This window comes from Gymnodraco acuticeps, unplaced genomic scaffold (genome assembly GCF_902827175.1).
Source record: "Gymnodraco acuticeps unplaced genomic scaffold, fGymAcu1.1, whole genome shotgun sequence".
Lineage (NCBI taxonomy): Eukaryota > Metazoa > Chordata > Actinopteri > Perciformes > Bathydraconidae > Gymnodraco > Gymnodraco acuticeps.
The window spans coordinates 847,569-872,722 of NW_022992191.1; the positions used below are offsets into that span (position 1 = coordinate 847,569).

Below are 25,154 nucleotides of genomic sequence, written 5' to 3' on the forward strand. Positions count from 1 at the left end.
CAAAGAAGCATCGACATTAAGACTCTCCTACTGTTTTACGAGAATATCAACGTCCTGTAAATGTTGTGTTCTTCTAAACAACAGCCTTGTCATATTACCAATACATAATCAAAAGAGGGGCCAAGTCCCGCCCCTTTCCTGGGGACCGCCATTGGTTCTTATCTGGGCGCAAAACGTATGGTAGTCAAATTTGAGAGACTAAGTGCAGTTAGTCCTAAAACTGTGGATAAATAAGACCTTAAAAAAAAACGTGATTTGAAAGAGCAGCTGAAGCTAGGCTGCCTGTGTGTTTCCTTTTGGGATAAACTCACACGAGCAACAGTTATTTTACTTCTGACTGGCAGGATAAAACCCATGAGTTAAGATAATGTGAAATTTTTGTGCGAATGTAGATATGTTACCTAGCTAGCTAACACGGCAAGGTAAAATCTGCATTGGTAACATATATTTACCAACAGAGATTTAGTTCAGCAGTTATACATACTACAACAAACTGAGGCTTTCTTGATGTACAGAACTATATTTTAAATGTACAAACATCATACTGTATGTAAAGCAGGAACCACTTCACCTCTATATGAACTAGTGACCCCACACACTTACTGCAACTCCAGCATTTGTTACGACATCCACTGAGTCGTAGGTGTTGTTTCCTAATGTACTTTTCAAAATAACAAAACGTAATCACAGTCAAAATCAAGACACATATCCGCCCAGGATTGACAGATAAGATGCAATGCAGCCTTCTGTGTTTACTTGAACCGTATAACCTTTAACACACTTGGACAGAAACAAACTGCTCCTCCTATCATGCTCTCTGTGTTTGAGAACAGTGTAGTCGACCCATAAATCTGCATTCCTGTTTTCGTATCTGCACACCTCATCCAGCTTCGCTTCACAGGTAGAAGCTCTGCTGGAACAGACTGTATTGGTGTCTGTGGTATTCGAGTAAACAACAACAGAAATGTATTTTCTTCCTTTATTTTCTCTTTATGTTGATTTTATTTGTTAGTACCAAAAAGGCAATGGTGCTTTAACATAATATTTAGACAATTAAAATGTATCAATTACTTATTATAATTGTCTTTATGTATGTTGGAACACATAATCTGGTTTGACCTTAAATCTGTTTTGTACTGAGGTCAAGTCAGAACATTAACATGCTCACAAGAACTTTTTAGTCGACGTAATAAAAAAAAAATATATGGGTATAATGTACAGTGTCTGAGTTAAGTATGTTAGCATACCTACATTTTCTATTAAGCACTAAAGTACAGTCGTTTTTTTAATGCTAGCAATGTAGTTAACAAGTGATTGACAGTACAGGTTATTATGAAATGTTGTATGTCTTGACTTAGCACTGTAAGAGTCGGGAGGAGCTGATAATTTATTCCGGCAAATTACTCAGACCTACTAATTGACCTAACCGAAGTTATTGAGTCTGTGTAAGTTTACTGGTTGGCTCAGATCCACCAACGTCAGTAAGATCTCACCTCTATTAACTCCTGAAGAACCAGGTTCAATTAACTGCTGTTTCAATTCAGACAACTCTCTTAAATCTGTTTAAGCGATCCCGAAGGATTTTGATATCAGTAAATGAGGTGTGGCCCTACCTAAGCGTGAGTGTGGCAGTGTGCAATCTTACCTTTGAAGCAGGAGAGGAGAGCGCAGATGTCTTTTAAGTTGTCCCAATCCAAAAGGTGGGATCAGTTTATTTGAAGAAAAATAGGTCCAAACGTATACAGGGTTTTTACCTTCTCTCTCTTTACAACATTATAATCATACTAAACATATCATGCTGGGGTTATTTTCTAATCTAAAACCTTAATTCATAGTTCACCCATTAAAGTCTTCCGACAAAATCCAAAAGAATTTCCTCGTGGTGACGAAGGTTCTCTAATTAGTTCTAAAATCCTGACACATTTAAGAATGGTAGGTTTAAGAATTCCAACTCATTTAAGAATGATTGGTTTAAGAATTCCAACACATTTAAGAATGATTGGTTTAAGAATTCCAACACATTTAAGAATGATTGGTTTAAGGATTCCAACACATTTAAGAATGATTGGTTTAAGGATTCCAACACATTTAAGAATGATTGGTTTAAGGATTCCAACACATTTAAGAATGATTGGTTTAAGAATTCTAACTCATTTAAGAATGATTGGTTTAAGGATTCCAACACATTTAAGAATGATTGGTTTAAGAATTCTAACTCATTTAAGAATGATTGGTTTAAGAATTCCAACACATTTAAGAATGATTGGTTTAAGAATTCTAACTCATTTAAGAATGATTGGTTTAAGAATTCCAACACATTTAAGAATGATTGGTTTAAGAATCTCGTTCAAAACTTTCATCTAAACCATTCCCTCAGCATTCAATACACAGAGATTTAAGCAATAGTTACCAAGTTCGAGAGAACCTTACAGAGAGCAAAAACCCAGCTCTGAGGGACAGAGCTTTTACCGGGAGAGAGTATACCAGGGGCCATATTCTATGGCTATGACATAACCAGAAGCATTATCATTATGGGTTTATACAAGAATATGATTGATCATATTTGATTTATAATTAACTTTCGTTTTAAGTATTCACTTGATATGGAGATCTCAACAGCACTCATAGCACTGGTTGTAATGGTGCCAGGAACCGATTGTGTTGTGGTTCTTAGCTCCAGTAGAACTAGAACAAGTCTTCACTGTTTACAAGCCTATAGCTGTAGGTTTACATCAATAAATGCCAATCATATCTGATTTACAGAGGTTTAGAAAAAGGGAACTGGGCATAAAACATCTCTACAACGGATGGGAGGGAGCTTACAGTACATTGTGTCAATTTACTTCCTTAATTTGTTCGCCCTGCTTCCAACAATAGCAGTGTTACATCCCTGTTCACATGTTCCACTATGGCAACCTCAACAGAGGTCAAAACCCTGTGAAAATATGAGTTAAACAGATAACTCAGTAAACCTTAGTGGGTTTTTATAGATAATCTCATCAACAAACGCTCCACTTTCTCCCTGTCTGCCACTCTCTCCTGTTTGATTAAAGGTACAATCTGTGATATTTCTCTCTAAATCCCCTCTCAGTTGAGCTGTTGTGTCATGAGGTGTTGCTCTCATGAACCTACTATTTCCCATCACCTTGCCCATTGCTGCACTCAGAGATTGTCTTTGTTTCCCCACAATGACTTGCAACAACCTCTTGAGACTTGGCTGGTTTCAGTCACAAGTGCTGTGAAGGCATTTGAATGAATGGCTGCCAATTAGTTTCTGAACAATTGGGTGTGTCTGTAATAGAGCCCATTATCTTAACAGAACTCTGATTAGAAGAGATTGACATTTGAAATTGGTGTTTTTTTTCTCTCAAAGAACTCAGATTGTTCTGCTCAAAGAATATAATCAAAGCTACTTATATTAAAAACCATTGCTCCAAATGGTTATGATACAATGCAGAAGTTTTAAGCAGGACAGACTAGTTTAAATGTCAAGGGTTCCATGATACTAAATATTTTATTGATAAAACAAGTGTCCATTTTATGGTGGTGGTACTAACCACCATAAAAGTAATTTCCATTAGGACACCTCTTATAATATAATATATAAATATCTCACTCAAAATGTGGTGTTTATCCAGTAGATATTGATATTGTTGCATAATTTAACCATGTATATATTGGTTAAGTGTTCACTCACTGAGTTTAGCATGATCAAACCTACCTATCACTTAGTACAGCTCATGGAAATGTGCTTTCTGATCATGCTAGCCACCTAGGCCAAACATGTATTATAAGTTGTTGATATTTCACTGAAAAAGGGAAAAGTTTCTATCTAAAAAGTAGTTGCTAATTAGCTTCAATCTAAATGTTGGTGCAGGAGAAGTACAGAGAATAATTAAAGTCAGTAGGGTTTATCCTCTGGGAACCATCCACGTCTACGAAATGTCCAACCAATATTTCCAGAGTATCTTTTTTGCATACAATATTTCTTATTCAATACAGCCTAAACACAAAGTACATTTGTGTTTTCTTAAATAAACAGTATGTGTTTTAGTTGGGAGTTAAACCTGTAAAGTCTGCACTTCTTAAGACAGGGGTGTCCAAACTACGGCCCAGGGGCCAAAAGCGGCCCGCGGTCCATTTTGAAACGGCCCTTAGCTAATTCAAAAAGTATAATGAAATATGCCCCACAAATTAACTTGTGCTTGTCATATATTGTACTTCTTGAATATATATGTAGAAATATATTACACCGTATTCATGTCTTAATAAGCCCACTTTTCACATAAATTCTGTAAATTAAAGTTGGAAAATGTTTAAACAAATCTCAGTTGATTAAAAAAAGCCCAATAACTTATTTACATACCAACCTTGAAATCTACCCTTCATGTTTCCTCTTTTTATAAGCAATCTGAGGCTTCTGTTTTAAGGACTGAGCTGTGGGACGAATAAAGGTATTCTGATTCTGATTGTAACTAAATAAAGTAAACCCTCTGGAGAGCTGGGATTTAGGCTGTTGTGTTTCTTAAAGCATTTTCAAGTATCAAACATCATACATTTGATTGATTTTGCTAACTTATAACTTAACTTATGAGGCAATATAGCTCTCCTCTAGTGAGCCCTTCGTATTTTCTTTCTGTATGTGGCCCTCATTGAAAAAAGTTTGGACACCCCTGTCTTAAGAGCTGCAGCTGCACGCCTGCGTATGCTACAGTTTGGATGCTGACTCGCTGTTATTGTGAGACACGTCAGGAGGGTGGGAGCCTGATGTCTGAGATGGTCCATTATGTCACCGGGGCCCCAAGAACAGTTACAGTGTGTCCCGCTATAGGCTCTGAGGCGAGTGTGACGTTCAGAACTTAACTGCTGTTGGGCCAAACCCAGGAGAAACAGGGGCCCTACTGTTTCTCCACATCAGGCACACCCAGCCACACACACTTAGACGCATACACACATGGAACCGTTCAGACTTTTCCCTCTGCCACTGTTCAAAATGCCCCCAGAATAAACACTTGAAGCAGATCTGAACCAGGGAGGCCAGCGATCCCCATTAGAGAGGGGCTCTGACGCAATGTGGAGGTAATGAAAGGTAGTGGGTTTCAGATGTTTCCTCAAGCCTTGTTTTCGACTTGTAGCAGGTAATGTGAAACTTTCAGTTGGTGGAGCATAGCGTCATGGGCTTGTGAAATGATGACAACTCTTATATTGTCATAAAAAACCTACATTTTAATCCTTTTGATTAGTTATGTTAATGCAAAATCATCCTCTCTACTATTCATATCATGGGTCACACACAAAATGTGGATGACAGCTTTGGGAACATTTCTGATGCTTTATTTGAGTAAATAATTATCCAAAAGGTTAATTGATAATAGAAAAATAGCTGTCTATTGACCCTCTACTCTTATTTTAGAACCTTAACCCTAACCCCAAGGTAAATATCCAATTATATTTTGTACGTATACAAAATAATACCATATTGGAGACCCAATGTATTGTCAAATATTATATATCAATCCCACAGATCTTTCAGGCTGAATATTTTGGGGTAATTTTGTATTAGATGTTGCGCAACAAATATATTTATATTTTAAGGAACAATGATAGCCATGGAATCTTGAATATTTCACTCAGTGTAAACGTCATATTCTTTTCAATAAAGAGCAGATACAACACAGTGTAAAATGAGTTGATATAACCCCTACTTCAGGTGACATACACACCGTGTTAGAAAAAGTATTCAGATTCTTTATTTGAGTAAAAGTACTGATACCACACTGTAAAAATACCCAATTTCAAGTAAAGTACTGTTTTGAGAATGGTGCCATAACTGAGTAAATGTACTCATGGCAGCAAAAACCAAAATACAATAAAAAATGTGAAAGCAAAGGCAACACCTCTTCACATTTAAGGAGCTGAAACTGTAAAATACGTATATCAATGTAGTGGAGTAAAACCAACAAGATTGGCTTCCAAAATGTAGTAGAGTAGAAGTATAAAGTAGTATACAATGTGTATGCACTTGAGTAAATGTACTCAGTTACTTTCCACCATTGAAAACTATGATAAAGGGGCATTTAAATATGTACATGAAGGAGGTATGCCATACATCTTCTTTTGAAACACCCATGCCAGTAAGTGTTCATTGTTATCCACCCTATCATGTACTGTAAATCCCTTTTCTATTGTAAATCATCCCTCCTTTCCCCCCTCAGAACAACCAGCCTCCTCTCTGCTCTGACTTGGCTCTGACACCAGCGCTCGTCCACGTGTGTGACGAGCCCGCGCCTACACTCTTTTAAAAACGGTTGTCGCGCTAGCGCTCACATTCATTCAACTCACCGCGAGCAGAGAAATGAGAGCATGATCCAGCCTGCACATAAACTCATTTAAACATCTATTTACGCAAGACGAACACTGAACTCACGGGACAACCGAAACCGACTCGGTTAATCGATTATTTCTTTCAACAATAAGGACTTTTCAAGCTGGTTTTGCGTAAAAGCGTGCAGGATAGCACACTTCCACCTGCCCAGTTTCAAAACACCAGGTTCACCTGAGACGCTAAAGGACATCGTTTGCATGAAACTGTGGCCAGGTAAGATACATTTTTTTTAACGTTTTTAAATCGACTTTTTCATAGGTAAAGGTGAAATGCACTCAGAAATGTAACAGGTTTTTTGACAGTTTGGCTCTTACACCGGGGTTCGCCAAACCACATTAAAAAATCAGCCAATTTAAAGTTATCTCGCCTATTTCTGCAACTATACAGCACAGTATATCTTGTTTATTAGATGTAGGTAATCAGTAGGCTCTTTTGGTTAATTCGGCATACAAAGAAGGAGAAAATGACCAGAAAAAAAAGTTTGGAGAAATAATTTGCCATTGCTCAATCAGTATTTATATATTTTGGATTGGGTTTACCTTAATTCCTTGTTTGTTGCTTTGTTTCATCTAAATAATCTCAATCTCAATACCTTTATAAGTCCCACAGTGGGGACATTTACACTCTCACAGCAAAAGTAAGGAGGCAAAACATTTAATATAAGCATGCATAAAACATTAGAGATGGAAATTACAATTTACAAAGGTGGACAACAATAGGTAGAGTAACAGTATTTAAAAAATAAATAATAATAAGTGTAGCATGGAAAAGTAGTGTGAATGCAATACATACATAAATTCTATCTTGTGTGTTGATGCAAGATTACACAACAAATGTATCCTTAAAATGACCTCTTTATGGAGATATATTATTGTATACATTATTTAGAATATAGTTTGGAGCAAGAATCTCTACATGAGTTTTGGCTACAGAATAAATGAATACATATTCACCCACAGGATGGACTGCGGATGTGACAGCTCTTTGCACGTCAGATTGAAGTAAAGTTGTTCATTCAGATCATGTAGACAAGTATTTTCAGGCACATGACGTGTTTGTAACTTTATCTTGTACTCTTTTGGTTATTGAGCACAGGATACACCGGTGTTGTCGTTGTAAAGCAGTCTTGCGTAAATGCAAAACAGCCAGCTATCTGTCTGTGAGTTTCCAGGTGAAAGTTGTGTACAGCCCACAGGTGTAGCTGTGTGCATGCCCTGGGTCTGGGCGAGACTTTAGGTCAACTTGCGTCCCTTTTTGCGATGTGACATACTCACAAAAGCATGCCATTGTTTATAGGAGAAATATTTTGGTTGGGGGGGGAGGGGGGGGAGAGAATGCAAAGCTGTTTCCTGCTCAAGGGGTCGCTTAACAATGGTCACCACCTTGGAACAGTTGGTGGTTTTATCTGCAAGTCACTTCTGAGGAGCTAGGATGTTGAAAGAATGGCCTAGAAAAGAGAAAGGGGAACAAATAAAGTTTTGACACAATAGAGAACATGCAGTTCTGTGGGTGAGTAGGATGGGAGACAATGGGAGGCCAGAAGCGGACATTGTATAAGGCTCAAAAAGGCAAGAATTTGAGAAGTCGTCCAGTAACTAATAACATGGTGATATGAGTGTATGTAATGCTTGGCACAGGGATAAGTTTAAACACAGCTATGCACCTGTGATTACCTGTGTGTCACTTTGTGTAACCTTCAATTTATTTGGGCATGTGTCCAGTTCAGTGTGTCTCTTCACAGCTGTGAGGACAAACCTGAGTGTAAATATTGAATGGCTGGTGTATGTGGTGAGTGAATATTCCTCCGTGCGTCACATTCGCAACTGATCCTGTTAGGTGGCCTTTTGTTTTTCTATGCTGCGCAACAAGCTGTGCTGACTGCGTGTTTAGTTTTCCACATCAAGGCTTGGAATGCATGTAGAAGATAACACTCAATGTCAAAACAAACAATTTCCAGGATGCACCCTATCCCCGTCAACTTCTTGATCAATAATTAATCTGCTAACATCACTGTCTTTCTCTGCCTCATTTCAGATCAAAGCAGTGGATGCAACTACGCTCCATTCGTAGAAGAAAGGTGGAAGAGTGGGAGAGGCTCTAAAGAGGACCAGCTGACCTCTGGTGATCACACCTCTGCCAACATTGCCCCCAAATCCAGCCTGAAGCGCACCATGTCGCTCGGCACGTTTCAGCTCATGCAGACCCTCAAGAACTCTCCGGCTGCGCTACGTCGCCGCTTTCGCCGCGACCGCACAGAGTCTCTATCCCACGGAGACCCTCTCTTTAAGGTCCACTACCTGGGCACGGAGAAGATCTTCTCTCTAGACCGAGAGCAGGCCCAGGACGCTATTAGCCACCTGCTGGAAGGTGTTTCAAACAGGAAGAAGCTCAGCAAAGATCACGCCCTGGTGGTGCGGCCGAGATACGTGGAGGTCAAGGAGCTGAGTACAGGTCGGCAGCTGACGAAGACGTACCTGCAAGACATCGCGTACTGTGCCCAATGCCCAAACCTGCCCAATGTCTTCCTGTACATCTGCAAGCACCAGGGGCAGCAGCTGCAGTGCCGGGTGTTCTGGTGCAGCCGGGCGGAGCGGGCGCGGGACATGACGGCGTGTCTGGCGCATTCTTTCCAACGAGCGCTGAGCGACTTCCAGCAGGAGGGGTCGGCCGCGCCGCAGCCCGGAGAGGGGAAGGGGAAACTGGCAGAGGAGTCGGTGAACTCCCCCGCCAACACCAAGAGCTGCACGCTACCTGCCAGTCTGGGAAAAGGTGAGACTGAAACACTCATTTCAAAAAATATATATTTTCATTATGGGATTTTAGGGTAGCTTCTAGACTAGTTGCTGTTTAAACTTGTTAGTGCTGCTTCTGGTGTGTGTTGCTGACGTACGTAACAGTAAATGTAAAACCTTGACTATGACACTTTAAAGGTTAACACACTATTGAGGCTTCTTGGATGTTCATAAGTAACATTTATACAAGTTTCATTTGCAGCTGCTAAGCTAACACCACTGACTCATCCCTCTCTGTCTGTTTCTTTTCAGTTCGCTGGAAGAAGAGGGGCTCTGTGTCTCGCAGAGCCATCACGAGAAGAGGGTCTGCCTCTGACAGCTGGAACTGAACCCACGCTTTTTACCCTTACGTAACAAATGGGACCACATTTACCTGACAACAAACTCAAGGACAACAGCACTGACGGGAGCGACTACAAGACAGAAGGGAGGACAAAGAGGATAAGAGGGGGAAGAGGAGAAAGTCCATATTTGGATGAAGGAGGAAAGGATGTCGCCATAACCAGTGAGCGTACGGACTTGAAGGTTTTTCGACGCAGCAAAGTCGTCTGTTGACTTTTGCAAGAGTGGCGTCCAATGTAGCACAAAAAGCTGTTGCCTTTGTTCAGCTGTCAACAGCTATGTGAGGACTTGTGACTGGCTGCAAGCCATTTAGGGAGCAGACTGCTTCATTTCCGGGCCTCTGTTTTTGGACGGCTTGTTTGTTTTTGAAGAGTCTACTTGATGCTTTAGCCGCCAAAGAGTTTGATCTGTCGGAAAATAGACTTTTGGCCACAGAGACGACCAAAAACTGGAAAAAGACGACGAGAGCTTTCGTTGAAGGCAGATTTTTATTTATGAAATTTGTGACAGGTCATGATTTATTTTTATTATTATTTTAACCATGTGGCAGGTTTCTCATCTTTGTATTTTATTCGGATGAACAAAACACCCTTTTTTAATTTACAGTATGAGAGTTTCGGACAAGGGTATATAGATGTCAGAGGGAAACCACAGGCGTACAAGTAAAGATCATTTATGGTTTGAAATGTTGTACTTTCATTAGAATTAGACATCCAAACAGATCAAATGTAATCAACTGCTTTGTTGTCAGTAACTTGGAAAACATAGACCCCAGTATAAGCTTTAGGGTCAACAAATCCTTCCTTTTACAGCAGCGTCCTTCCAAAAAAAACGGATCCTAACCGTCCACTGCGCTGAATTATTTGCATTCATGTGGGAAAACACACACTCAGCCATGACTTGCGGGTTTGTGTGCGGACACTGGGAACGCTCCCATCTGGAGCCTCGGTGTGGAATGCCCGGCCGTGCACCTGCATTCCAAACGTGGAGGAAATTGGAGAAACGTCTAACCATGACTTTGCATATCGAGCAGCCTCGTCACAATGTGCCGTTTTTTACGCCGAGTCGTTCTCATTACCGAAGCCATAAAAGGGGCCCCTGCCTGCTTAATTAAAAGTGACGGTTACAGACATGGATATGTGCAGTATTGCGTAACGGCCTCTCATGAAGGTGATTAGTGTCTTACGGTTTACAAATGAGAGATTTAAGGATTAGTGGCACACCCTGAGGCTACCATTTTGTGTTTTCTGACCAAAACTAAGCTAGGTGTTTTGACTGATGTGCCACAAAGTTTTAATCGGGTTATTTTAACATTTTGTACTTGTGATGTATCTTTTTATTTACAAAATGCGCAACCCCCCCCCCCCATCTCACAAAAGGGGTTAAAGTGCCTGTTTCAAGGCGTATTTTTATCAGTGTACTGTTTTTATGACATTGTACATATTTAATGAAATATGTATTTTATGGAATATTAAAACTTTTTATACAACACTCGTTTGTCTGTACATGTTTGTTTTCATACAGCTGTGATGAATGTTTAACCAGTTTGAACTTCTGCAGCTTTGACCCTGATAAATATGTCTGTTTTGCTCCTTTTTAAAATGTTATATTTGGCCTGGGAGAGCAGGGCAAGACATCCAGAGAGGTCCTGGGATGTTTAATCTCAGTCATGTGACAGTTCCCAGGGTTATTTCACCTCAAAAATACATGTGACTACCTTCTAACTGAGCACAGATACAACTGGAGTGTGTAGCCTTGAAAGAAATTAGACAAACAATGACCTAAATACAGACCCTTTTGAAGAGATTTCACACAGTTAAACCCTATATGCTGTATTTGTCTCTACTAAAAGTCGGTTAAAGTGCACCAATGATATCTCACTTAAGATTAAAGTCACTCCTCTCCAGAAGAGCCCTCCCTTTGTCGCTGTAACTCCAGCAGGGATTGGACGTGAAGACGCCTCAAAGGCTTCACCTCTTCCACCACTGAAAGGAGAAAACTATCATCAAAATCAAGCCATCCCTTCGTAATGTAGCTAAACAGCATCACCTGCTGGCTAAAATGATAAAAGTAAATACAAATTTCTCTTCGTCTTTCCAGAAGCTTGTACCTTTGTCATAGTGCAACTCGTCCCGGTTACCGTAAACCACATACGTATCCAGGAAGTTAAGGAGAGCGCCTGTGACCAGGAAGCGGTCGGGGAAGGGAAGGTTTTGGATGTAGCGCATGTCCAGAGCGAAGGGGTTGGAGGGAGAGGGGACGGTGCACAGACACACAAGCTCGCTGATGACATCCCACACGCGAATACCTGTGAAAAAACAACAGAAAACACATTTGTTAAATTGTAATCCATTTATAAAGCAGAGATTTAATAGTCTTTCATCACCTGGAGCTTTTTCCACCACACTAATCCACACCAAACAGTAGTCTTGAGGTTGAGCTAAGACATCTGCGTCTGATTTAGCTCATGGAAAAACTTGTAATTATTGAATCTGTGCGGTTAAACAATAGCTCTCTTTCGTGTTTGGATTCCTCACATTGTTTCCATACCTCGCGTCTGCCAGTCTGAGATGGACTTGAGTTTCATGGGCGTGTCTTTGACCATGGAGTCGGTGCCCCCGATGTTAACCAGGCGCTCGTGATTGGAGCGGATCCAGGCGTAGGGCCGTCCGTACTTCACGTAGCCGGCCAGTAGGAACAGAGTGCAGTTCACCTCCTGTTGGGGGGGGGGGGGGGGAGAGTCAAAGCGGTCACACTTTAGAGAGGGTTAGTGGGTGGAAAAGTAAAAGACCAGGTAAAGCACTCACAGGAACCGCTATCTCTCTCTCACTGGGGGAGGCTGGGAGGAGATGCTCCTCACTGCAAGCCTCCCTGAGGACAGAGACATTTCAACCAATTATTAGTATAAGGAGAGATGATCATGTGATATAAAAATACATGTAAATAATGACTTTTTTCACCATTATTTTTGCTCGACCGACCCTTTAAACATTAATCGATTAACGAAATGTTACATTTTCTGCCGTCTACCAAAAGATTATTAGCGATTAGAGGCAAATTCCTACGAAATGGAACCATTCTTCTTGCCGTGAACTGTGACCTAATTGTTGGCCACATAAAAACGGTGTCACTATTTTCATTTTACAATAAACATAAAAACAATTATGCCTCAGATAACCATGTAGTCATCATTACAAACTCACCTGTTCACCATGGCCTTTGACCCCTAACCCATCACACCATGGCCTTTGACCCCTAATCCATCACACCATGGCCTTCGACCCCTAACCCATCACACCATGGCCTTTGACCCCTAACCCATCACACCATGGCCTTTGACCCCTAACCCATCACACCATGGCCTTTGACCCCTAACCCATTACACCATGGCCTTTGACCCCTAACCCATCACACCATGGCCTTTGACCCCTAACCCATCACACCATGGCCTTTGACCCCTAACCCATCACACCATGGCCTTTGACCCCTAACCCATCACACCATGGCCTTTGACCCCTAACCCATCACACCATGGCCTTTGACCCCTAACCCATCACACCATGGCCTTTGACCCCTAACCCATCACACCATGGCCTTTGACCCCTAACCCATCACACCATGGCCTTTGACCCCTAACCCATCACAGTCCCCATGCTTCCACTCCTACTGCTATTTATTTAATTTGTTACTTTATTATTTGCCCCTGTTGTTTGTTTGTTTGTTTGTTTACTATGTAAAGCGGCCTTGGGTCCCTTGAAAGGCGTTACACAAATGTCATCAATTATTACTATTATTATTATTATTATGTAAATCACTGTATGTCTTAACATATTGTTTGTTTTGTTTACAACTAACACAAAATGATGCACCAAAAGACGTCAGTAAAATGTTACCACATACACTGATTCTCATTTTCAGATTTGAAATCACCCAATGACATCATATACATATTTCTATTTCCAGGCGTGTAATCAATCACCTGACAGTGTGTGGCTGCGTCTTGGTGTGTGTGTGTGGCGGAGGCTCTCGGGGGCCCGGAGGTTCCTCTCCAGGCAGGGGAGAGCTGCCTCGACTGCCCAGGCTGGGGGAGCTGCTGCTGGGGGAGACATCGCTGCTGTTACAGCTGCTGATGGAGGAGAGGGAGGAGGCTCTGGAGACCACGAAGCCTGGAGAGCGAAAACCCTGCAGGACGGGGGGGGGGACAGGTGGGGGGGGGGGGGGGGGGGAACACGGTTATAACTGCATGTAGTTGTTAGTGTGACTTCTGTGGTCATTTTGTCTATTTTCATTTAGTTTTGTTCACTTTGTGGTCATTTTGTTCCTCTTTATAATAATGTGTTGGTCTCTGTAATTGAGTTTGTCTTTTTGTGTCTCTTCTTGGTTATTATCGGTGTCTTTCTAGTTGTTTTTCCCCTTGTCATGGTCATTTTGAGTCTCTTTGTGGCACTTTGTGTCTCCTTGCAGCTGTGTTGGTTTCTTTATAGTCTTATTACTTTTCTAGGTGGTCATTTTGGCTCTCTATGTGGTTAGTAAACATCTCTTTGAGTGAAATTCTGTAATGGATCCATGGCTGTAGGCCTACTGTCTGGATTCTACAAAAACGAACCAGATCCTCGTTAACGACGGTCAGCAGCAGCTCCTCTTTCCCTCTGAGCCAAGGCTGGAAGTATTTAAATCCCTGCAACACAAACACACATGTTATTTGCAAAAGCAAAGAAGTCTGATCATGTTTACTCATCTCGGCATGCATGTGCACTCACTCACCTGTAAAGACCCGAGTAAGGCCAGGTCATTCAGAAAGTGCTGCAGCTTCCTCCTCTGCTCCCTCTCTCGTTTCTATTGACATGCAAAAGACAGATATCATATTAAAGTTATTAACAATAAGGATTAAATTGACCTTAACTCTGACCTAGAATTCTCCCATCATCCCTCTCCCAGAATAGTATCCTAGCAACACATGCAGGCAGCACCCCTTCAGTATCCTGTATCGACAGTAAAGACTTCACTCGTTATAATAAACGATGATCAATAGGGATGAATGCATTAATATTGTGTATTTGTAAAGCGCTTTGAGCATCTGGAAAAGCGCTATAATAAATGTAAGGAATTATTATTATAATTAATATTAAAGTATGACGTGACATTGCATGCAACAAAATGGATGCACTCGATTCGATTTTAATATAATCTCTCAATTCCGACATTACATTTGGTAAAATATGAAGGAAACTCACACTGTTGCTGCTCATTTTGTACCAAACTGCATATAACGTCGTCTGCTTCCGGTGCGATCATGGCGTTTTTATATGCAAACATTTAAACCTTACATTATGCTGTTTATAAGGGATTATTTCCCTGGTTAGCTGCTACGGTTGTACACAGACAGAAAGGTTGTGTGTCTCCTCGGGTGTTTCCTTCTCGATGCTCGCTGTCGCAGAGTGAAATTGGTTTGGTGTTGGGCATGGTACGCCTCTAGCGGCCATGATGGAGTACTACCGTTCAATTCTGATATCTAAAAGCCAAGAGAAGAGAATGTGTAAATAATGCCATAAGCATGTTAATTCTGTATGGTTTACAATTTATTGGACTAAATATGAGTCTATTTTTGGGCCCCAGAGTCATAGGTCTAACGGCATATATTTAGTAAAGTATAGTATACTTATTTAAAGCATGGTTTGACAATTTTTGGAAAAAGTTTACGCTACTGTACCCTTGTCTATCATTCATGTTTCTGTTCATGCTGTATGCCATGCCCGTAATTCATTTAAACAAATAAAATGTATTAAAAAGCATCATAAAGCAGCAACAAGAATGAGTGACACCTCCCTGGTGTAATTTCACAGAAGGCCCAATTTATTAAATTGACCAATTTGAACGATAATCTCACTCTAAATTTTCTTTAGAAGTTTATTCACTCTATTGAACTATTAGGTTCCACATCCTGTTTGGATTTCTCATTGGTAATTTGTAAAAAATCCCAATTATCCAACAAACGTTATTGTAGTGCTGGTTGGCTATAGTAGGAAAGTAGGACAATGAACGAAATTATCAAAAATAATCACTTTATTCAGAGTCAATCAACAGGGAATCAATCAATCAGTCAACAAATTAACAAAATGTGCAAAAAGAAGCATTTATATACACTGTGTATAAATACTGTTAAAAGCTTTGTCATTCGCTATCTTCACGGAAGACAGGTCAGCCTAAAAGTTCTTGGAGGCAAAGTGAACGAAGAAGGTCCTGATCTCCTTGGGAGAGATGGTCACATTGAACGCACCATCACCGCCACTCGGACACATGGTGCTGTCTGAGGTAAAGAAAACACAAACAAGGAATGGGAAACATGTTTAAAATCCACATATTAATATAGGTTTATTTTTAAATATTTCAATGCCAGTGTTAAAAGACTTCTCACTTGATTCTAAGTTATCCTCAGTCTTCCACGTCCACCTCTGCAGCGTGGTGATGTCCCAGGTTCCTGTGAGAGAACGCTCCTCCAGCCCTTTTACTTCCCCTATGCCCTGCAGGACATCCTGTTATAAAGGGAAGAAATCATGTAAGTTCTATATTTAAATGATAAATATGTAAGGCTTTCCACTTGCGAGTATATGTGGCGCACCTTCAAGTTTATGGTGACTGGCTTCGAGAGCTCTGGGTCTTCTCCCTCCTCAAAGAGATGCATGATCCTCAACAGGACTCGATCGTAGTCCGGCTCTGAGTGCAAGTCCTTACCTAGATTTATGTAAAACAAAATACACTTTTCAGAATGTAATCCCTAGGAAAAATCAAAGGAAAAAAAAACAACCTGTGACCTGACCTGAGTTTATGTGGCCGAGGTGAACGGCATGATTAGGGCTGTAGTTCCACCCGGGGACACTGAAGCTGAGCAGGTGGAGGTTGGGCGGCAGGACCACCGAACGCACCGGAGAAAGTCGTCTGGGTTTCTTCTCATGCCATGGCTTCTCTGAGGATACAAGAGACAAAATATAAGTGCTAAAAAAACACAAAAATCAAAGGTTTTGAGCCCTAAATAGCTGAGCTCTCACGGGGTTGGTCTATGGGCGTGATGACAGGGGGGTGCTGCAGCTCGATGGCCTCCCTCTGCTGGAGCCTGGCGGCGGTGCTGATGGAGCCCAGCATCACCCACAGGGCGGGCCGCACCACCGAGCTGTCGTTCAGGGTCAGGTTGTAGCCCAGGTTCAAGGGGAGGTTGTTCCAAAGACGCCGATGGAGCATGACCTGAGGAGGAAAACACCCAGGATGTTAAAGGTCCCCAATGATAATTAAAGCAAAAAAGTTAAAAACATTATATTTTTGTTATCCTTTTTATTATATTTTTGTTTAACCTGGCAATTTCAGTTTAGTTTTACTTTAATATAATTTGTAAGCTCTAATTTACAGCCATATGTTTCACTTCCTGTTATTTGTGTATTACCCCAAATATAAATAACATATATTCCCTTTTACCTCCAGTTGTCCGTTGGCCTGGCTGGACACACCGTGAGCTCTGTCGCTGAGCAGCACCAGTCTGCTGAGCTCATCCTCAATGTACGCTGCCCGGACCATGGGGAAGTAATTCTGCAAAATACACATTATACACACATTATGCCACAGATTCCAGTATTCCCATTATACCAGAATTGCCTTATACATCCAGGAACTTACTCTGGCTACTGTGTTGTTGATGAACTCCCTGTATGTCCTCTTCATCATCTGATAGCCGTTATCATCGGTGTACAGGGTCCGGTTGTTCTTCAGGGAGGAGCTGGTTCTGAGCACCACCTCTGTGTTGAGGTGCAGCGGACCCACCCAGTACCTCTGCTCCAGCCTGTGGCACTGCAGCCTGCTCCCAAAGCATTCTGGGACTCGGGTTATGATGGAGTAAGTGTAGTCTTTATCACCTTCATCTCTAGAAGTTGAAATATATTAAAGAGGACCTATTATGCAAAATCCACTTCTTCATGTCTCTTCTACATCAACATGTGTCCCCTCTTCTTCATGTCTCTTCTACATCAACATGTGTCCCCTCTTCTTCATGTCTCTTCTACATCAACATGTGTCCCCTCTTCTCCATGTCTCTTCAACATCAACATGTGTCCCCTCTTCTTCATGTCTCTTCTACATTAACATGTGTCCCCTCTTCTTCATGTCTCTTCTACATCACCATGTGTCCCCTCTTCTTCATGTCTCTTCTACATCAACATGTGTCCCCTCTTCTTCATGTCTCTTCTACATCAACATGTGTCCCCTCTTCTTCATGTCTCTTCTACATCAACATGTGTCCCCTCTTCTTCATGTCTCTTCTACATCAACATGTGTCCCCTCTTCTTCATGTCTCTTCAACATCAACATGTGTCCCCTCTTCTCCATGTCTCTTCTACATCAACATGTGTCCCCTCTTCTCCATGTCTCTTCAACATCAACATGTGTCCCCTCTTCTCCATGTCTCTTCTACATCAACATGTGTCCCCTCTTCTTCATGTCTCTTCTACATCAACATGTGTCCCCTCTTCTCCATGTCTCTTCAACATCAACATGTGTCCCCTCTTCTTCATGTCTCTTCTACATTAACATGTGTCCCCTCTTCTCCATGTCTCTTCTACATCAACATGTGTCCCCTCTTCTTCATGTCTCTTCAACATTAACATGTGTCCCCTCTTCTCCATGTCTCTTCTACATCAACATGTGTCCCCTCTTCTTCATGTCTCTTCTACATCAACATGTGTCCCCTCTTCTTCATGTTTCTTCTACATCAACATGTGTCCCCTCTTCTTCATGTCTCTTCTACATCAACATGTGTCCCCTCTTCTTCATGTCTCTTCTACATCAACATGTGTCCCCTCTTCTCCATGTCTCTTCTACATCAACATGTGTCCCCTCTTCTTCATGTCTCTTCTACATCAACATGTGTCCCCTCTTCTTCATGTCTCTTCTACATCAACATGTGTCCCCTCTTCTCCATGTCTCTTCTACATCAACATGTGTCCCCTCTTCTTCATGTCTCTTCTACATCAACATGTGTCCCCTCTTCTTCATGTCTCTTCTACATCAACATGTGTCCCCTCTTCTCCATGTCTCTTCTACATCAACATGTGTCCCCTCTTCTTCATGTCTCTTCTACATCAACATGTGTCCCCTCTTCTTCATGTCTCTTCTACATTAACATGTGTCCCCTCTTCTCCGTGTCTCTTCTACATCAACATGTGTCCCATCTTCTTCGTGTCTCTTCTACATCAACATGTGTCCCCTCTTCTCCGTGTCTCTTCTACATCAACATGTGTCCCCTCTTCTTCATGTCTCTTCTACATCAACATGTGTCCCCTCTTCTTCATGTCTCTTCTAAATCAACATGTGTCCCCTCTTCTTCATGTCTCTTCTACATCAACATGTGTCCCCTCTTCTTCATGTCTCTTCTACATCAACATGTGTCCCCTCTTCTTCATGTCTCTTCTACATCAACATGTGTCCCCTCTTCTCCATGTCTCTTCTACATCAACATGTGTCCCCTCTTCTTCATGTCTCTTCTACATCAACATGTGTCCCCTCTTCTTCATGTCTCTTCTAAATCAACATGTGTCCCCTCTTCTTCATGTCTCTTCTACATCAACATGTGTCGTCTCTTCTTCATGTCTCTTCTACATCGACATGTGTCCCCTCTTCTTGATGTCTTTTCTACATCAACATGTGTCCCCTCTTCTTCATGTTTCTTCTACATCAACATGTGTCCCCTCTTCTTCATGTTTCTTCTACATCAACATGTGTCCCCTCGTCTTCATGTCTCTTCTACATCAACATGTGTCCCCTCTTCTCCATGTCTCTTCAACATCAACATGTGTCCCCTCTTCTTCATGTCTCTTCTACATCAACATGTGTCCCCTCTTCTTCATGTCTCTTCTACATCAACATGTGTCCCCTCTTCTTCATGTCTCTTCTACATCAACATGTGTCCCCTCTTCTCCATGTCTCTTCTACATCAACATGTGTCCCCTCTTCTCCGTGTCTCTTCTACATCAACATGTGTCCCCTCTTCTCCGTGTCTCTTCTACATCAACATGTGTCCCCTCTTCTTCATGTTTCTTCTACATCAACATGTGTCCCCTCTTCTTCATGTCTCTTCTACATCAACATGTGTCCCCTCTTCTCCATGTCTCTTCTACATCAACATGTGTCCCCTCTTCTTCATGTCTCTTCTACATCAACATGTGTCCCCTCTTCTTCATGTCTCTTCTACATCAACATGTGTCCCCTCTTCTTCATGTCTCTTCTACATCAACATGTGTCCCCTCTTCTCCATGTCTCTTCTACATCAACATGTGTCCCCTCTTCTCCATGTCTCTTCTACATCAACATGTGTCCCCTCTTCTTCATGTCTCTTCTAAATCAACATGTGTCCCCTCTTCTTCATGTCTCTTCTACATCAACATGTGTCCCCTCTTCTTCATGTCTCTTCTACATCAACATGTGTCCCCTCTTCTTCATGTCTTTTATACATCAACATGTGTCCCCTCTTCTCCATGTCTGTTACACATCATCATGTGTCCCCTCTTCTTCATGTCTCTTCTACATCAACATGTGTCCCCTCTTCTTCATGTCTTTTATACATCAACATGTGTCCCCTCTTCTCCATGTCTGTCATACATCAACATGTGTCCCCTCTTCTTCATGTCTCTTCTACATCAACATGTGTCCCCTCTTCTTCATGTCTCTTCTACATCAACATGTGTCCCCTCTTCTCCATGTCTCTTCTACATCAACATGTGTCCCCTCTTCTTCATGTCTCTTCTACATCAACATGTGTCCCCTCTTCTCCATGTCTGTCATACATCAACATGTGTCCCCTCTTCTTCATGTCTCTTCTACATCAACATGTGTCCCCTCTTCTTCATGTCTCTTCTACATCAACATGTGTCCCCTCTTCTTCATGTCTTTTATACATCAACATGTGTCCCCTCTTCTCCATGTCTTTTATACATCAACATGTGTCCCCTCTTCTTCATGTCTCTTCTACATCAACATGTGTCCCCTCTGTGGAAAGAGATTCTGAAAGTTTCAGAAAAAAGATTCTCTCTCTTTTTGTCCTGATCCATTTCTATAAAAACCTGTCTGAAAATGAGCTGATCAGATTTTGGCCACTTTATGATGTCATAACGATGTTTTGTCTTGTGTAACCATTAGCCAATCAGCAACCAAGGTAACCCCCCCCCCCCCCCCACCTTATCACCTGAATCTCCTCCTAGAGCACCATTGTGTTCTTTCTAACCAAATATCTCTCAGAGGGGCGTGGGGAGGGGCTCCTTATTTTCATCTAAAGTAACAGACAGAGAATCAGCACTTTGGAAACAGAGCTGTAACAGAGGGGATTATGGGATGCTGCAATGATCTGTTTGGTGTTTGGAGCCAAACACTTCAGACACATGTTTGTATATATCTGAGACCTGTGATATATTGATGAAAAACAGTATAATAGGGGACCTTTAACTGAAAAGATGAAATACCACATTAGGATGGATTTACTGCACTAATGAAGGTTGATGTTACCTGTAGAAGTACTGCCTGATCTCCGTGACGATCTTCCCGGGGATGATCTCCATCTCCACCGCCCTGTAGGACCGAACAGCTGAGCCGTTAGCGCTGAAGATGTAATTGTCAGAGATGGGCCCGGCTTTCACGTCTCCATTGGCCTGGTATTCCCAGAAATCCTGAGTCATCATTACTCTCCTTTTATCTTGACTGCCAAGGATGACACACAGGTCAAAAGGTCAGAGAGCTACACTGGCATTTGTATGAGACACAGAAATGGGATTTAGACAGGATAGTTGCAATTTAAGCAAATTAGTCATTACAAATTCTAAAAACGCAGATTAACATTTAAAATGGCTTGTTTTGCACAAATGTCCAAATTCAAAATGTATTATTCAGTTGACTGGCTAAGAGACATTTGAACCATATGCTTGAAAAACAATCCATTACAAATGTATTTTCTGTAATAATACGTAAACTACTCCCTGTTTTTAGTGCAAATATTTCAGTATTTCTGCATGTGGTGCAACACTCTCTTACAGATGCGTGATGCTGTGCAGTAGGTTAGTATCCTGGTCAAACATCAGCTCGTAGCATCCACTCAGAACAGGCAGCAGCCTCCTCCCTATTTCCCATGAGTCCCGGGTGAAGCGTCTCTCAAACTGAACTCCTTTAGCTTTGTACGTCCGGCCACACTTGCACCTCCCGGAGCATTTCTCCTCAGATAATTTAACCAAGTATTTTCTGTGCTGAAGGCCTCCGAGATCCACCACGATGAAAAGGTCGTAGGTCACATTGGATTGTGCCGACCTCTGGATCTGTAACACACGGAGAACAGAATGGATTCTCTGTACTATTACATCTCTTATCATTATCCTGTAACTGCTGCATTTCACCCAGTCCATCAATAGTTTCCTAGTTCTTCTTTGGAGATTATTAAAACGTTATAATAAAAACAACATTAACCTGGGCTGGCACTAGTTGTCCATCATCATCCAATACAGCTGCATTAGGGAAGGCTACGGTGACCTTGATGATGGTGGTGATGTTCCAAGCTAACGGGTTGTAAACGATCACATGTTGCTCCAAAGCGTGATGAACACCTGTTGAGAATGACAGCTAGTATTAGCATGTAGCTGAATATGAGTGCATGCTAATGTGAGCTAGCAAATGTCAACACCTTTCTTGTGGTAGCGGCTGCTGAGGATGCCGGGTGTTTCGAGGCTGTGGGGCAGCAGGAAGAGCGCAGCCAGAAGCTCGTCCACTCCCATCATGCCTTGCGTCAGATGCTGCATGTACATGTCCGCCACCTTGGGAGACTCGGTGCCAGTGATGCCATCATGGTGCTGGACCTAGAGAAACACACGCCAGTTTCAAAGTCATTTCTGTTGTAGAGGTCTCTCAATCCAATCAATATCAAAAGGTAGACTTTGACGATGTTGTGAAGCATCTTAGGATCTTGGGAGTTGTAGTCCTTACTGTTAAACAATCACCAGTGCCGATGAAAATCCCTTACGGACAAGTTAATATTTTTAAATGTTATTCCTATTTAATTGAGCCACTTTTATGCACATTTGCCGACTCCCTTCCTCCATGTTCCCCCTGAAATAAGGGCAAATAGAGGGGCTATGATGGCATTGACAGGTGAGCAAATGAAGCGCACCATAAACCTGGTTTGACATGATTATAAAATATGGGATTATCTAAGCACACAAAGTGGACATTTTAAATAAACCTTAAAATTGGCTTAAGAATTGCGAATAACAAACCACATTTCGAAACCCTGTCACGTATTTCGGCGTGACTTTGCTTTATTTTCTGTATAAGGGGAAACGTATTTTTACACATCACCTCTGACACAGCCCAGCGAAGCGCCCTCAGTTTCTCCAGAGCCCAGTCTTTAGCTACAGGTCCGTCAGGGAAACTGATCCGGTACCGGGTGAACAGAGTCTCCGCTGCATGCAGCTGGGAGCTGGCCCGTCGTGCGACTCCTTTCAGAACATTCCTGGAGGCGTAAAACCCTGTCCACGCCTGGTGCGGCTCTAGGAAATAAATCAGCCAGGGTAAATTATATTTAAATAAGAAAAATGTGTTTGTTTTGTCTTTTGACGTGAGGATACAGATTCTCACCAGTGGAATATGGTAGGAAATCTTCACTTCCACGGAGCTCCCAGACAACATCTGATTGGTGGATGGCTTGGAAGTATTCACTGAGAGTGGCGTACTGAACCGTCACCCCAAACTCTTTGCTGTTCTGGTTGATGTACTTCATTAGAGGATCCATGTTGTTGAACTGCACCGATGAGTTGTAGAACTGTTTGTCGCAGCCCTGAAACACGAGAATAAAGCTCAAGATTGTAGTTCTATGTTATATAAATATTCTAATCATGTAAAAACTCATGCTATTACACAGATTCACAACTTTCTCACCCATGGCCAGAGCACATGGTTCGTCCTAAACCACGCCGCACGTTGCTTGATGTTATCCACCATTGTCTTGGCGTAGGCGTGTATCGTTTCCTTGGTGACGGGCAGGCTCATGTTGGGGTAAACTCCGTTTTTAGGGGGATCGGGGAACAAGGCGACTCCGTTCCAATAGAAACCAGAGCTGAGACGTAAGAAAATGGTGAAAAAACTCCAGTTTGTGCATTTAATAATACTCAATTTAGAAATATCAAAATATAAATTAGGTGAAATGTAGGTAGAGAGTTCAGGGCACGTCTGTCTGTCTGTCATTAATACATCATATAAACATGGACTACCTGTTGGAAAATGGCAGGTTGGATGGGGTGCAGTAGCTAAACTGGTCCATAGTGTGTGTGAAGATCTGCTGCTTCTCCTTAAGAGAGGGGGATCCTCTCCATACAAACTGTAGTTTCTGTAACAAAAGATAGACAAATAAACATGCTGATTGACAATGTAAAAGTGTGCAAACTGCCACTTCTGTTGTACAATATGTGATTTTTTTGAAAGTATTGCCATCAGTAGTAATTGTGCTGATGCATCTACTAATACCTTGTCTTTCTGCATGGTGTCTTTTAGGTCATAGTCGATGCGAGAGATGAGGTGGGCGTTGAACCCAGCCAAGGCGAAGAGGACCGGCGTGGTGGCAGAGGCTCCAAATGGATCCACGTGCCAGGAAAACTGAGGACGCACCCCGAACGTCTCGTAAAGGAAACCGTGTCCCTCTGAAGCACCACAGAGAAACAGGTCAACTACATATCTCTTCTCTCAAGATGACATTTACAGGGGCAGGATATGTGATGCACTACCTGTCATTTGTAGTATCTCGTCGTCTAGATCGGTTACGGCCTCGTCATGCATCACTTGGCCCCCGAGGATGAACTCAAGCCGACCCTCCTTTACGAGCTGTCGCACCTAGAAATCACAAGGCATGATGGGTTAAACATTTACTCTGAATTTTAAGGTCAGCACCCGATGCACTCTTTTTGTCACCCGTCTCATTCAAATCCCCACACATTATAAAATTCCACACAAGAAAGTCCCTTTAAGACACATTTTGAGACAATTTTGCATTGTTTTACATCAGAACAAAGTGTAAACCCATCATTACTTGTTTCTTATGAGTGTCTGTGGCCACATTATCCCACCACAGTCGAAAGAACTCCTGCTCCACAGCGATGAACCTGCGATCCTTGTCTTTTGACAGCTCCTCAGTCACACTGGTGTACACATTACCTGCATAGGCGTGCATACTCTCCTATGGAAAATACACATTATCTTTAGCGCAAAATACACACAATCATCCACATTAAGGGTTAACAGTGTTTTGGAGGGGGGGCATATTCAAACAGCACGAGGTACATCAAGTTTAACCCTTTTTGTAGAGAAAATGGTGATAGAAACCTACCTTAATAGTGTAAACCCAGCCAACATCCATGTGACTGTGAGGGATTACAAAGGTTTGAATTGGCTCGTTTTCTCCCGCTGAGTAACAGCAGCATAGAAAAAACACCAAAACGGACAAAAAGCTCATCGTTTTAAGCCCATGAAAGAAGAAATTAAATAACTTTACAGTTCTTCTCCCACACTTCCTTATTATTGTTGTGCTGCAGCATGTGACTCTGACGACGGCAGCCCAGAAGAACCAAAAG

The 25,154-nt window shown here is 41.9% G+C and overlaps 3 protein-coding genes across 7 annotated transcripts; 1 reads left to right on the top strand and 2 right to left on the bottom strand.

The window, feature by feature from the left end:
• Positions 1-1,683: 1,683 nt before the first annotated feature.
• si:dkey-19b23.7 lies at positions 1,684-14,958 on the bottom strand. 4 transcript variants are annotated; one of them, XR_004567970.1, is made up of 9 exons: positions 14,754-14,958; positions 14,284-14,355; positions 14,126-14,197; positions 13,499-13,701; positions 12,327-12,390; positions 12,057-12,235; positions 11,630-11,827; positions 11,401-11,504; positions 1,684-7,832 (listed from the first exon to the last, which is right to left on the bottom strand). XR_004567970.1 is itself a non-coding variant. In XM_034205230.1 (9 exons), the coding sequence occupies exons 1-8, from the start codon at positions 14,766-14,768 to the stop codon at positions 11,413-11,415; spliced, it is 882 nt and encodes a 293-aa protein (XP_034061121.1). In that variant the 5' UTR covers positions 14,769-14,958; the 3' UTR covers positions 1,684-7,832; positions 11,401-11,412. The 4 variants fall into 4 exon arrangements, 2 of the variants coding, with proteins under 2 accessions (XP_034061121.1, XP_034061120.1); XM_034205230.1 differs by having other exon boundaries at positions 12,070-12,235; XR_004567969.1 differs by lacking the exon at positions 1,684-7,832 and having other exon boundaries at positions 9,989-11,504.
• Positions 6,338-11,010, top strand: si:dkey-19b23.8. Of its 2 annotated transcripts, none has more exons than XM_034205231.1 (3): positions 6,338-6,598; positions 8,420-9,154; positions 9,430-11,010. In XM_034205231.1, exons 1-3 carry the CDS (start codon positions 6,583-6,585, stop codon positions 9,504-9,506), a joined length of 828 nt encoding a protein of 275 aa, XP_034061122.1. In that variant the 5' UTR covers positions 6,338-6,582; the 3' UTR covers positions 9,507-11,010. The 2 variants fall into 2 exon arrangements, with proteins under 2 accessions (XP_034061122.1, XP_034061123.1); XM_034205232.1 differs by lacking the exon at positions 6,338-6,598 and adding an exon at positions 7,760-8,173.
• A 606-nt stretch (positions 14,959-15,564) lies between the features above and the next one.
• Positions 15,565-25,136, bottom strand: man2b2 (mannosidase, alpha, class 2B, member 2). Its single transcript, XM_034205195.1, has 19 exons — positions 24,911-25,136; positions 24,614-24,760; positions 24,312-24,417; positions 24,055-24,227; positions 23,802-23,917; positions 23,470-23,647; positions 23,170-23,368; positions 22,891-23,081; positions 22,220-22,391; positions 22,006-22,142; positions 21,580-21,857; positions 21,058-21,249; positions 17,185-17,428; positions 16,987-17,097; positions 16,566-16,758; positions 16,337-16,483; positions 16,139-16,251; positions 15,935-16,052; positions 15,565-15,826 (listed from the first exon to the last, which is right to left on the bottom strand). Exons 1-19 carry the CDS (start codon positions 25,034-25,036, stop codon positions 15,723-15,725), a joined length of 3,045 nt encoding a protein of 1,014 aa, XP_034061086.1. The 5' UTR covers positions 25,037-25,136; the 3' UTR covers positions 15,565-15,722.
• Positions 25,137-25,154: the final 18 nt, after the last annotated feature.

What these genes read in the sequence shown, in the direction of transcription:
- si:dkey-19b23.8 (XM_034205231.1), top strand. An exon ending in ACCTGCCAGTCTGGGAAAAG is followed by an intron (nt 9,155 to 9,429) that starts GTGAGACTGAAA and finishes GTTTCTTTTCAG; the next exon opens with TTCGCTGGAAGAAGAGGGGC.
- si:dkey-19b23.7 (XM_034205230.1), bottom strand. An exon ending in ACGCAGCCACACACTGTCAG is followed by an intron (nt 12,391 to 13,498) that starts GTGATTGATTAC and finishes CTCTGTCCTCAG; the next exon opens with GGAGGCTTGCAGTGAGGAGC. An exon ending in CGAGTTGCACTATGACAAAG is followed by an intron (nt 11,505 to 11,629) that starts GTACAAGCTTCT and finishes TTCTCCTTTCAG; the next exon opens with TGGTGGAAGAGGTGAAGCCT.
- man2b2 (XM_034205195.1), bottom strand. Translation starts at nt 25,036, where the DNA reads ATGAGCTTTTTGTCCGTTTTGGTGTTTTTTCTATGCTGCTGTTACTCA. An exon ending in AACCTGCCATTTTCCAACAG is followed by an intron (nt 23,648 to 23,801) that starts GTAGTCCATGTT and finishes CTTACGTCTCAG; the next exon opens with CTCTGGTTTCTATTGGAACG. An exon ending in CAGTCACCATAAACTTGAAG is followed by an intron (nt 16,053 to 16,138) that starts GTGCGCCACATA and finishes CCTTTATAACAG; the next exon opens with GATGTCCTGCAGGGCATAGG.